The sequence below is a fragment of the Girardinichthys multiradiatus genome, chromosome 7, assembly GCF_021462225.1.
Source record: "Girardinichthys multiradiatus isolate DD_20200921_A chromosome 7, DD_fGirMul_XY1, whole genome shotgun sequence".
Classification (NCBI taxonomy): Eukaryota; Metazoa; Chordata; class Actinopteri; order Cyprinodontiformes; family Goodeidae; genus Girardinichthys; species Girardinichthys multiradiatus.
The window spans coordinates 41,671,336-41,685,160 of record NC_061800.1 but is presented as its reverse complement, the minus strand read 5'-3'; the positions used below and the strand labels follow the sequence as shown (position 1 = coordinate 41,685,160).

General features: G+C 39.2%; 1 protein-coding gene across 1 annotated transcript; it reads left to right on the top strand.

Moving 5' to 3' along the window:
- Positions 1-3,649: 3,649 nt before the first annotated feature.
- On the top strand, positions 3,650-10,834 carry LOC124871985 (heat shock 70 kDa protein 12A-like). Its single transcript, XM_047371637.1, has 3 exons — positions 3,650-3,848; positions 3,930-4,101; positions 9,421-10,834. The coding sequence occupies exons 1-3, from the start codon at positions 3,669-3,671 to the stop codon at positions 10,446-10,448; spliced, it is 1,380 nt and encodes a 459-aa protein (XP_047227593.1). The 5' UTR covers positions 3,650-3,668; the 3' UTR covers positions 10,449-10,834.
- Positions 10,835-13,825: the final 2,991 nt, after the last annotated feature.

Genomic DNA, 13,825 nt, shown 5'->3' with positions numbered 1-13,825 from the left:
GTGAGGTTCCCTCCTGCTTCACACGCTCCACCATCATCCCATTACCCAAGAAACCCACCATCACAGGATTAAATGACTAGAGGCATGTTGCCCTGACATTGCCCTGAAATCCTTTGAGCGACTGGTGTTGAAGCACCTGAATGACATCGCAGCCCCCCTGCAGTTTGGTCGGCAGATGATGCTGTCAGGTTGGGACTACACTTCATCCTGCAACACCTCGACCACCCAGGGATGTAGGCCAGGATCATGTTTGTTTACTTCAGCTCGGCCTTCATCACCATCAACCCAGACATCCTCCACCAGAAGCTCATCCAGCTCAAAGTTCCGGCCTCCACCAGTCAGGGGATCACCAGCTTCCAGAAGGACCGGCAGCAGCAGGTGAGGCTGAGGAGTATCTTCTTCTGCACAAGAACCATCAGCACCGGCGCCCCCCAGGGGTGTGATCTCCCCCACTCCTCTTCTCCCTCTACACAAATGACTGCATCTCAGCGGACCCATCTGTGAAACTCCTAAAGTTTGCAGACGGCACCACAGTTATTGGACTGATCCGGGCAGTGATGATTCTGCATACAGACAGGAGGTGGATCAGCTGGTACACTGGTGTGGTCAAAACCTCCTTGAACTCAAGACTGTGGAGATGATGGTGGACTTTTGAAGAACACCACCCCCACATACCCCCTCAACATCCTCAACAACACTGTGTCTGCTGTGGACCACTTCCAGTTCCTAGGAACCACCTTTTCTTGAGACCTGAGATGGTCCTCACACATAGACAATGTTCAGAAGAAGGCCCAGCAGAGACTGTACTTCCTGAGGCAACTCAAGAAGTTCAACCTTCCACAGGAGCTGCTGGTCATCTTCTACACTGCCATCATTCAATCTGTCCTGTCTTCATCCATCTCAGTGTGATTTGTGCCATCCACAAAACAGGACAGGTCCAGACTGCAACGAATAAGCAGGTCTGCAGAGAGAATAATCAGGGCTGACCTTCACTCTATGCAGGACTTATACAGGTCAAGGGTCAGGGAAATGCAGCTAAAATCTCTGCAGACCCCACTCACCCTGCACACAAACTCTTTAAACTTTTACCTTCAAGTCGGCGTTACAGAGCGCTGTCTGCTAAAACCACCCGCCACAGAGACAGTTTCTTTCCCCGGGCTGTTTCAATTCAATTCAATTCAATTCAGTTTATTTATATAGCGCCATTTCACAACACATGTCGTCTCAAGGCACTTCACAACAGTCAGGTACATACATTCCAATTAATCCTAACAATTGAACAGTGCAGTCAGATTCAGTTATTTATTCAAATTGGATAAAACGTTTTTCTATCTAAGGAAACCCAGCAGATTGCATCCAGTCAGTGACTTGCAGCATTCACTCCTCCTGGATGAGCATGTAGAGACAGTGGACAGTCACTGGCGTTGACTTTGCAGCAATCCCTCATACTGAGCATGCATGTTTCAACAACAGTACCATGCATACTTGGAACATTATCTTCTCCTGCAAAGTCTCTTGTGTATATATGTATATTTGAAAGATATTGTTCTTATTATTTTGATTTATTTATATTTATTATATTTACAATTTTATATAAGACATCTGAAAATGGTGTGTTGTGAAATGTTACAGTATAAAAATATTTGTATTGATAACTCACAAGATAAAATAATCATATTGGCCACTTAATCATAAATGTTGTTTACTGGTGATCTTTCTGTTCTTATAGGAGAATTGTATTATCTGATGGTTGCTTCATATACTGCCATAAAGATATCTCCCAACTAGAAAAATGTTTTGTTATTATTGTATGTACATACCTTTGGTAGAGTGTTCTCAGTTTATTCAAATGTTGATCACAAAGAAATCTGGAAATAAAATATGCAGAACTAAAAAAAATATATCGCACTGGTATTTAATTAACCCAAGACATGAAGTTTGAGCACCTCCACTTGCCAAGGCAAAATAAGACTGGTTCACCTGAAAGCAGCTCTCTGTTTACATAATGCACACTAAACGTTACAGAGATCAAAATCAATTGTGTTTACCTTATCAATCCCTGTTCTTCTCGCATGGTCATAATTCTTTACACAAACATCCAAAAAATTTTAGTGTGAATAAATTAGGTCACATTGTTAATCTTTTTCTCATTAATTCACACTATAAATTACAATAAATAAGGAGCCTTTACAAAATTTTTGGAAACTAAACATTTTTGTTATTGTGTACATATTACATTGTAACCACTTAACTGAGATGCTGTGAATAAAATCAGAACTTAATCACCCTTTCATTATTGTAATGCACATAGCATTAATTAACTCTTGAATGTGTAAGATAAGCAAATGGATCATCGGAATTAATATTATAAAATTTTTCCATATTGAATAGTATTTTTCTAAATACCTTACCTTGACTCCACCTGCATGTAAGTGCCCTCCATCTGTTAAATTTCTTAAAAGACAACACAGAAAGGTTAGATCAGATAAATCACATCAGATCGCACATTCTGTATTTTAACCAGATATTCTAAATGCATTTCTGGACTATGACACGTAATAAGACAACTATCTACTTTGTCTACAGTTTCACATATTTAGAGAAAAAAATCTATTTATATAAAGTTACCTTACATCAAAAGTTTTGTAACAGTTTCACATCTTTTCATCAACTCAATATCCGAGGTGATAGTTCGTACAATTGCGGTTTCTGAATTCTGTAAATTGACTATATTTAAACATGACTTTGAAAATTTGTCTCTAAAAGTATGTTTAGTTTTATATGATAAATTTTATTGAAAATCTATGTTTCTTTAGTGCTTATATCATAATCTCTATGCATGTTAAGGCTATTTTCCTTGTGAATTATCTGATATATTTACCTGGAGTTGCCTTTGAGTTGTCCCACTTCCTTCTTTGTATTTCCCTTGCTAAACGTCAATGTGTTCGGTCGAAGTGATATTCTCTTATAGATGTAATTTACCTGAAGGGGAAGGAGCTGCAGTCAGCCCTGCCTACTTAGACTATAAATATAAACAGCACAATCTCTGTCTGAGTACCTTTTATTCTTCAACACAACCAGATAGATCTGTTTCCACAATGGACAACTCTTTCATCATAGCTATAGACTTTGGCACAGCATACAGTGGATATGCATTCAGCATAACTTCCAGAGACAAAGAAATTGATCCCTATTTAAAGTTTTGGGGTGAAGAGGTTGGACTGGAGACCCCAAAGGCTCCTACCTGCATCTTGTTTGATGAACAAGGGGAATTTATCAGCTTTGGTTATAAAGCTAAAGAAGCTTATCTTTCTAAAAAGGGTCAAGAAGCGAGAGACAAGTACTTCTTTAACTGCTTCAAAATGGCTCTCTATGGAAAAGTAAGTATAATCAGCCCCAATATTCAAGATAGATAGCATGGTATACATTCTTGTGGCAGTGGTAAAATTGTTGAAATATTTATTAGAATATACTTTTACACTATACACTTGGCTGAAAGATTAGAAAAAAATTTAAAAGAGAACAGGACTTGGGGATTTTCTAACAGTTTGTTTTACCTAACTAGCTATTAAGTGTTGAAGTCAAAAACAAGGGTTGCTAACACAATGATTAATAATCATCAGAAACTCACCAGGAATCTGAAGATTAAAGCAGCAAATGGAAAGGAAATGACGGCATTAAAGGTTTTTACAGAAACACTGAGATTCCTGAAGGACGACGCTTTACAAACCATCGCAAAAAACACAGAAGGGAGGAAGTTCACAGTTTCTGACTTCACCTGGGTGCTGACTGTTCCTGCCATCTGGGATCATTCAGCTAAACAGTTCATGAGAGAAGCTGCAACCCAGGTAATTGATTACCTAGAATTAAAACTGTTAAATACAGTTTTTACTTTAACTAAACAGAAATTTATTTCCTATTGCTTTTAGGCAGGTCTTGTGACCAAAGGAAACAACCATAAACTGGTTATGGCATTGGAACCAGAAGCAGCTTCAGTCTTTTGTAAAAGGCTTCCATCTGATGGTTTCATAGCAGCCAACCGAGGAGAAGACAGACTAGACCAGTCTCCAGGAACTCAGTACATTATTGTTGACTGTGGAGGTACAATGTTTCTCTTAAATCTTCTAATATATGAGACAAGATCTTCCAAAACTACATAAATAATCATTTCTGGCTTTTAGTGTAGTAGTTGGATGTGTAATTTGGTGTCCTACCCATAACTGTAAAGTCAGAAATTTGTAAGAAAACAAAACCCAGATATTGTCTGAGATCATAAAGTCAAATGAATACGAGTTTAACTTTCTGAAATGAGGGTCAAATGGAAGGCAGTAATAATGTAAATATGCTTATTTTGTTTCACAGTAGAGTATCTGACTACTCAAGCTGTAAGGTGTTCATTGTGTTCATCAGAGTGACAGCAGGCAGGAAGAAGCTGTCTCTGTGGTGGCTATCCACTGTGCAGAGACGTTGAAACGACGTCCTTTTCAAGTAATTTTTGCACGTCTAATTTTGGTCCCCCGAAGGTGTAGACTGTGACGCCAGACAATGACTTTTTTCCCGACGTCTACCAAATGAAAAGTTTTGACGTCCAGCGGGCTACATATTGTAGTACATATATAGTGCAAATATGATCACTGTAGATGTCTTTTCTACGTTACATGTGCTGCGCATAACTGCAGTCCCATTTCAAAAGGTGCATATGTTTCCAGTTAATTATTACTAAAGGTGTAATGCGTTTCCAGTTAAAACCTGCTGCTGAACCAAATGAAGCTACAAAAATAGTACCCGTTTGACCATTGTGAAAACTGGTCCTCCACTGTCTAGAAACACATGGACTTAGTGGTTTACAAACACATCACCACTTTTTTTTTCTTTAGTTTTGGTACTGGCGGCAAAACAAAAATTAAATGATGCACCTTGGGTCTGTACCTCACAAAAAAATAAACATGCCTTTTCAACTTTATTTTTCCCAGCTGAACAGGTATCAACACTGGCAGAAACAGAATATATATACAAAGATATATAAACTTACACAGCCTGACTTTAACCCTTATCAGTCCTGAGTGATGGCTTTGTGTCCTCCATTTCTTTGTGGTGCATATGCTGGATGCTCTGCAGCATGTATCCTTATGAAGTGTCCTTATGAAGTCTTCTGTAGCTGCTTGATAGGGATCAATCATGATTTCATCTGCATTTGTAGAAAAAGACAAATGATCATTAATATGCAAAGGCAATCTGGAAAATTATGACAACAATGTGTTGCTGTGACCTTCAATAGCAAAACTGGATTAATAAAAAACAATCTCCGCAGGTGTTAAGATGACAGTTGGCTTTGAATTTTTAGTTTTTGTTAACCATTTTCAAACTTGCTTCAAGACAATGTCAACTTTTTAAAAATGCTTTATTTGATTTACCAACCCATCTGAGCACATCAGCTTACCTTTTCTTTGTTCCATAAACCTTTACTTTCTCCAAAGATCTCTTGCTTTGTTTCGCCTTCATATTGAATTTGGCCATTAGTGCATTGGTGAAGAGCCTGAAGAGGAATAATTTACAATTATAAATCAATATGAATATATGAAGGATAATATTATGCATGTCAGAGAACCGCTTTACTAATTTGATGGGAGGAATGGGACTAAAGTGCACAGAATGTTGTGGTGGAGGGGAGGGGCCTGTTAAAAGTCAGTTGGAGAGAATTGTGAGGGCTGTGTGTGTGTAGATACAAACACACACAAAGGATTTGTCACAACAAACAAGTTGTGACAGATACTTACTGGGCGTCAACGTTTCCCTTCCCTGAGAACCATTAGAACGCTCCACAAGGCCAGATGGATCTGAAAACATGTATTTGAGTCTGCAACTATTGCAACTTGACTGTCAAGCAGTGAGCAACACTTTGTCCTGAACAGACTTTTGAAATGGTTGCTGTAATGGATAATGTTAATACTTATTCGACATTTCCGTGTGCAGAGATTCTGCAGAGCTGGAGAAGTCTTCCATAAGGTCAACTGAGGTTTGATTTACAAAACCTAAAAGACGTGAAACAACCTATAATTGTTTTAGTGCCAAATTAATAATTTCGATTATTTTGTTTAATTGATTTGATCTTGTATGGTTCCTGGATGTCATACATTAGCCCTCCTCTCTGCTGCATACCTGAATGGAGTAACTTTGTAAAGTGGTATGGGTGGTGCAAGGAAAGATGTAAACATTCACGAAATGTGGACATCTCTCTGGCCCGAAAGCTATTAAGCGCTCTATGTGTCAATTTGTGCTCTAAGGCCCACAGTCTCAGGTCATCTTTAAAGCTGGTGGTCACCTCGGCATCATCATTTGCTTCCTCTTCCGAGTCAGTCGATCAATAGTCCATACCAGTGTCAAAGTCAAAACTATGAAAGTCCCAATAACACTATCACTGATACAACTATGTGGGATCTCAGGCACATTCTCACTAATACAACTACAACTCTTGACTCTGAGGCACACTGTTGCAATTATTGTCAATGCCTCGTCGTTCATCCTTGCTGTCAGAAAAGCGAAGTAGTAGTGAGTTCTCTTTTGCGTTCTCGCCATTCTCTCATTCTCAAAGTCAGCTGCAAACAGATGTGAGTCCAAGTTAATTTAGTTATTGTTTATTTGGCTGAGCCATGTGCAAATGGCAGGAGGATGAAGTCACAACACCCACCTTATTGAGGTGGTTATTGGTAGAACACCAAATTCCACATCCAAATTAAGAGGGCACCACATACACCTGACAGAAAGACAAGACTGACTTAAACACGCAACTAAACCTTTATTGTGTCGTATAAACATTGATAAACGTGAACTTATGCCTTTTAAATACTGCTGCTGAACTTATCTTTAAAGCATGGCAGTTAAAATTAGGTCATCAGGCATAACATTCACAAAGTATCAGAAAAATACAAGCTCTGTAAATTGTTAACCACTATCAAAAGATTTGAAAAAGGCGTAACTGTTTATTAAGAGATCTTTCACTGCCAGGTTGTACTCTGCTTACTCCAAACTGTTGCTGGAACATGAGCTGACAAGCTGCTTGTTAGCTTTTTGCTGTAGCTTCTCTTGGCTGCCCTGATCTTCTTTGGCAAGGTGTTTCTTGCCTGCTTATTTAGGGCCCAGTCCTCACTGCTGTAAGCCTCTTCCTTAGTCTTGTGTTTACGGCTGCCGAGTAGAAAGCCCAGGAGAGCATGTTGCGCACAATAACAGCTATTACGGTAGCTTTACAGACAGAGTAGAAGATGCGCCAAGCCCGCCTATTAAAAAGAAGAAATAGAAGAGTAGAGCACAAGCTTGTCACCACTGACGGGACACTGTCGATTTATTTTGCTTGGACTGGGCTGTTCCTCGCCATAATAAATGTTTGGTTCACGGTAGGAAACAATACTAGTGTTGTCAACATATGCTGTGCCCAGGTAAAAAAAAAAAGGGCTAGAATGTATTTTGTTTCACTATAGATGAAGACCCAAGATGAAGACTTAATTTCAGAAATCTGGTCACCTTACTGTGTAGGCAAAGCAGGCCTGTAACATCTGCTTAGGCTGATCAGTCTTATTTCTAACAGGCTTAGAGGTTTTTATGTTTTTGAGTTTTAAATTGGAATGAGATTAAATAGACAGTGGTCAGAGACTATGGGAAGCAGGACTGTGCGGTAGGCATCTTTTAAGACTGTGTAACAGTAGTCCTGTGTGTTTGTATCCCATGTGGGGCACTTTTTGTGCTGTCTTTATTTTTGAAGTTCATTAGAATGGTGTGTGCAATTAAAATCCCCAAAAACAACTAAGAGAGTGTAAGGGATAATGATTATCGATTATAAATATTTATCAAAAATTATGATTAAAAATCATAATTTAAAAGAAATAAATTCTAACCAAAGGTCACTGTGTTATCAACTGTTTTACCGAATGGTATAATACCTTATCTTGACCAATAATCACTCATACGCAAAACAAACACAAACGTTGCCTCTTTATCTTTATGTGAAAATGTACACATAGGACACATCTCTGACAACCAACTAATCATGTTCAACAACTTTCACCTAATTAAACATGCACTATTCTACAAAAGGGGTACATTAATAACCAAAATTAAGGATGTGTGCTGAGTGTAGATGGAGATGAAAACAGCACTTTATGGACAACTTCTCCAACTTCGGCAAAATGGGAAAAATGGTGGACTGTTCACAGTTGACTGAAACACAACAAAAGAGGAAAAATTGTTCTCCTTTGGAAAACCTCAGTGGGTTTTTCTTGATTTCCACAGTAAAGACACACCTTTGATCCGTAAAGTAAATCTTCTGCTCTTCTTGTCCAGCAACATTTGTAGCTCTGTCAGGTTGGCCAGTGATGGAGAAAAGTAAACTCGCTTCTATTACTGCAGAGATTACCTCCGAGCATAGTATTGGCTATGGCTGGATTAATTGTTTTTAGTCCCATCAGTGCAACAGAGTTAATAGCAGATTTAATTGTTACTAATAAAGTCAAATGAAAAACAAAAAACGTAAGGTATCTTTTAAAACAGCAATAAACATTTAAGCCATTTCAGAGGGTGAGAACAGTAGAAAGCCTGCAACACTTGTCACCCAAGAGCAACAAAGGGCAGGTAGACATGACTCCTAAAGGCCACGTAAGCCCCAGACAGACAGACACTAGGCACCACCTTCAAGCAGCCATATTCGTGACCCAAAAGGTAGGTTGTCAGCAAAGCACAGGAGGAACATTCCCAAGGCCTAAGAGAAACAGGAAGAAGCGCAGGACACTCCAACCTAGCACCGCTGCCATGTTCTCCAGTGAAGGGCAAGCCTGGGACTAAGTCACCCTGGCGGCCTACACAAAGACCAGTAAGAGCCCAACCCTGAACTAGCCAGGACCTCAAGAACCAGTAGAACCAGGAGGTGCACCCAGCCTCCCAATGCCCCAATGTTGCTCAACCCAACTGGGCATTACCCAAATCCCTTAGTGGGGGCTAAGGGATTTGGGTAATGCCCACCTGTCCCCCCTACACCCCTAACCAACCACGCCCCCACCACCTGCTGTGCTAGGAACGCCGGGAAGGCTTTACCTTGCTTGATGCGCCATGCTTAGTAAGTTGGTAGGTTATAAGAATGGGAACAGAATAAGTGGAACAAGGTAAAGGTCCAAGTCCAGTCAAGCTTGTACTGTTTAAAGCATAGCTGTGGTGATTGTGATTCTGGGATTGAAACCGGGTCAACATCATTCTTATCTCAAAAACAAAGCTTGAACATGAAATCATATTTTGTTGCATTTTATATTTTGCTTTCCAGAAACCAATTTATGAAACCAATTTACAAGAAGTCGAACTAAGATGGGAAGTTAGATTGACAAAGATGTACAAACCAAACAATGTCATTTAATTATTCATTCCTTCTGTTTGTTGTAGGAGGAACTATTGACATCACTGTTCACGAAGTCTTGGAAGGAGGAGCTCTGAAGGAGTTGCACAAGGCCTCTGGAAACAATCTGGGAGGACAAAACGTGGACAGAAAATTTAAGGAGTTCCTCAGAGAAATATTCTGTGATGGAATCTGGGATGAATATGAACAAAACTACCCAAGTGAGGTTCAGAGAATGATGAATGATTTCACTGTTTTCAAAAAGAAGGACAAAGATATAGAAATTACTTGTTCACTGAACCTGGGAAAAGTGGCTCAGAAAAAACAAGACATTGAACATTTCCTTGAAAAAGTTCAGGGAGTATCCTATAATGAGGGTTCCATCAGAATCTCCAAACAGAAACTGAGGTCTTTCTTCGAAGATAGTCTGTGGGGGATCACTAAGAGTCTTAGGCAAATATTAAGTAAAGATTTTAAAATCGAGTACATCCTGTTAGTGGGGGGATTTGCTGAGAGCGAGATTCTACGTAGACACATTACTGAGGAGTTTATTGATAACTGCAAAGTTCTGTGTCCATTTAGGCCACAAGAAGTGATCTTGAAGGGAGCTGTTGAATTTGGAAGAAAGCCACACTTGGTAGCATCTAGAAAAAGTGCCTTCACTTATGGAGTTGGTGTTGCTGAGAGGTTTAATGAGTCAAAACATAAAGCAGAGAAAAAATTCACAAACAAAGAAGGCACGTTTTGTCATGACATTTTTATGACCCTAGTGAAAGCTGATGAGGATGTTGGTTGGAATGAAACTAGAAGGCACATCTTAAATCCACTTGAATCAGATCAGACCCGGGTAAACTTTACATTTTATCAAACTAAGAAACAAAACGTAATGTATGTGGATGAGGGAGGAGTAGAAAAAATTGGCTCATTTGTCGTGCAGTCTCCTAACATTACACATGGAAAGAAACGTGAGATTGAACTGCAGATAAAGTTTGGTTTCACAGAAATGACAGCCACAGGCACTGACAAAGACACAGGCCTAAAGCAGACTATCGAACTGGACTTTATGAGGATATAAAGAAATCACGATCTAGACTTTGTCCAACAGTAGTAAAAGATAACAACGTTTAGCAAAAATCCTCTTTTTATTTCAACTCCGAAGGTTAACGAATGTAATAAACACAGCAGTACTTCAGTTATTATAATGTATTGTGCTTTAACGTTCCACATTTTAACAGTTAAATCTGTATATTATCGACTGCTCAACGAACAGACATATGCCAGAGGGCATAAGAGTGTAAATAATAACATGCAACGATAGTACAGTAAAATTCCCAATTTCTTAAGCAGTAAATATCTGTAGTTTTAGCTTTAGAATATCCACATAACCTTTTAATAATTGTTTATTTTGTGTGCTTTGCTTAGCATATTGATTTGTTGTCTTAGTTTCTGGTTTTAGATGCATTATAAGTTTTTACTTCAGTTGTCTTTTTTCCTCCGTCTTTGCATGCTGCATCATGCCGCTGTTAATTTATTGTAACCGTCAAATTTTGGGATCCTCTTTTTTTAAATCAGCTTTTTCTCTTTTGCTCTGTTGTGCAGTTTTGGTCGATGTCTTCCATTTTAATGAACTGTACTACAAAATTAAATAAACAGCTTGGCCTAATACGCTGAACTGAAAGTCAATGTTTTCTGTGTCATGGAATGCACTATGTTAACTTGGCCAAATTACTGGGTTAACATATATTCTCAATCCCAGACTTCAGGCCCGCAATGATAAAGAAGCCTATATAGCTGTCCTAATTTAATAAATTAATGATATGAGAATGCCTTAATTTCATCCATTCAATAAAAATTACTTTATTATTCCACAAGGAAAATTAAATATCTTCTTCGAAGAGTTGTAGCTGATGGTTGTGGGCAAGAAAGATCTCCTCTACCAGTCAGTATTACAGCGGATCTGGAGAAGCCTCTGACAGAAAACACGTTGTATGACAATCTCATTAAGAGGATGCTCAAGGTTGTCCATTATTTTCTTCATTTTATTGTTGTGCAAAAATGTGATTAAATGTTTTAATATTTAATTAAATATATTTTGATCTTTCAAGATTTGTCGTGTAAATATCATATGATGGTGGTACTACAACAATAGACAATAGTGTGATTTTAGCACTGGGATTCTCAAAACAGCAAACCCTGCACACGTGGAATACATTCACACCAACTTCTACCAAAAACAATTAAAATCCAAGTAAAATACTTAAATTAACACTCTTTACTAGGCTAGAACAGTTCAACTAAACTACCAATAAAAATGAAGGAATAAAAAAAGTAATTAAACTATGTACAAACAAAAGGGGACAAATATTCCTCTTCCTTGAAACGCCACCTTAACGTGGTGGAGGGGTTTGAGTCCTTGAATGATCCTAGCGGCTTTGTTGTCTGGGACTTAAATGGCAAACAGGCTCTAGGTGACAGGTCAAACAAAGAGCAGTTCAAGACACCTTCATGAGGACCACAAAATCGAGGCATGTGACGTCACCCAGTACAGCAGAGCTGGGGACCCTGGAGCCAGGCCTGGGGTCGGTACTTGTTGGAGAGCGCCTGGTGGCTGAGTTGCTCCTCGGGGACCCGGCCGGGCAAATCCCGAATGAGAGATGCGAGGCCCTCCCCCAGTGGGGCCACCACCTGCAGGGGGAACCATGAGGGACTGGTGCAAAGAGGATCAGGCAGTGGACGAAGGTGGAGACCTCGGCAGCCCGATCTCTAGATGCTTAGGCTTGCTTTAGGGAGGTCGAGAGATATCGACTAGAAATAGTCGGGCTCAGCTCCACGCACAGCGTGAGGTCTGGAACCCATCTCCTCATGAGAGGCTGGACTCTCTTCTACTCAGGAGTGGCCCACAGGGAGAAGTGGTGGGCTGGGGAGTGTTGGGATTATGAATCTGAGAATATTATTTAATATTTAATATTAATATTTTATCAAACAATATTTCGGTGTGTTAAGGGTTGTCCTGTGAATACCAGCCCAGTAAGGCGATGGTATTAGGACAAAATAGAAAGGTGTGAGACGAGCTCTGACATTATTGAACAGCAAAACTCTGCACATATATGGAATCAATTCACACAATTTCTTAAAATACAAGAATTTATTAACAAAAATAAGTCAACTCAAAGTCAAACATATTTCAATCAACAAACTCTCTACTTTGCTAAAACAATCCAACTAAACTACAAAGCAGAATTAAAGCATAGGGAAGACTAATGGGCTATGTACAATATAAACAAGTTGATTAAAGATGATTGAAAATCATGACCAAAAGAGTGATGCAACATTACCATGCAATGTTTATGTTTGAGAACCAAGGATTATCTTGAAGAATCTGGAAGTGAAGTGAAGTTAGTCTTGGAACTAACTTAGGCAATAATCAGCAAACGTTTAGACAACCATTCACAATGCAAGATCAGATAAAACATTATTTTAATAAAATAATGTTTTAAGAATGATCTGCTGAATAAAACAAAACTCCTAGATGAATTCTCAATGGTGTCTCATTAGCTGCCTTTATTTATTGAAATAATATTTGAAGAAATATTATTAAGGGAATATTTTTGAAAGAGCCAAATCTTTCTGGAGAAATGGGGCCTAATGGTGTTTACTTAGTTATCAAATTTAGTAAAATGATGTTAGGGACACATTATTTACTGGATTGAAAACTAAACCTTTCTGGGTAAATATTATTTAGCAGCAAGCTCGTATCCTTAGCTGTTAGCAGTTAAGCTAACAAAGGAGGCTAATAGCTTAGCACCAGAATCAAACACACACCTTTAAAATTAACGTTGATAAAAGGGTTAGAATGCATAAGCGCAGACGGCGCGTTATGATCAATCTTCTGTTTAAAATCACCCTTTAATAAAGTGTATCTTAACTTTAAAAACACACAAACACAGAACACAAACTGAACATGTGTGCTGCAGATATTCTGCTAGCACCAAGATAGCCGAGTTCAACACAAAAAAACTAAACTTCATAAAATGAAAAACGTTTAGATCATTTCAATCTAAATCTTTCTATATTATTCTGCCCAAACACTTAACCTCATGAACTGTGGTGAGGAACGTTGTCCAAGGCGGAGAAGTTTGAAGAAACGTCCACAGCCTTTAAATGGTTAGCTACAGCTAAGCTCCTTAGCTGTGGGGAGTGGCGGCTGTTCTGTCGGCCGGTCTGTGAACAAACGGTTAGCTTCTAGCTAACCTCCGTGGCTGTGGATGAAAGACGGCCCATTCTGTCCGCCAACCACACTGCACGTTACCGTAACCACGGTGATGCGGTCTCTGCTGTCTTCCTTCCAGACTGGGAGACCGCTTCGCTCGGCTTCGTAGAGACCACTTCTCTGTAGGGAACTTCTCTGGTACAGTTTGCTTCTGCAGGCCTCAGAGAGAAAGTAAGCAATGC

Coding starts and splice junctions, on each gene's coding strand:
- LOC124871985 (XM_047371637.1), top strand. CDS start 3,669: ATGACGGCATTAAAGGTTTTTACAGAAACACTGAGATTCCTGAAGGAC. Junction 3,849..3,929: donor TGAGAGAAGCTGCAACCCAG/GTAATTGATTAC, acceptor TATTGCTTTTAG/GCAGGTCTTGTGACCAAAGG. Junction 4,102..9,420: donor CATTATTGTTGACTGTGGAG/GTACAATGTTTC, acceptor TGTTTGTTGTAG/GAGGAACTATTGACATCACT.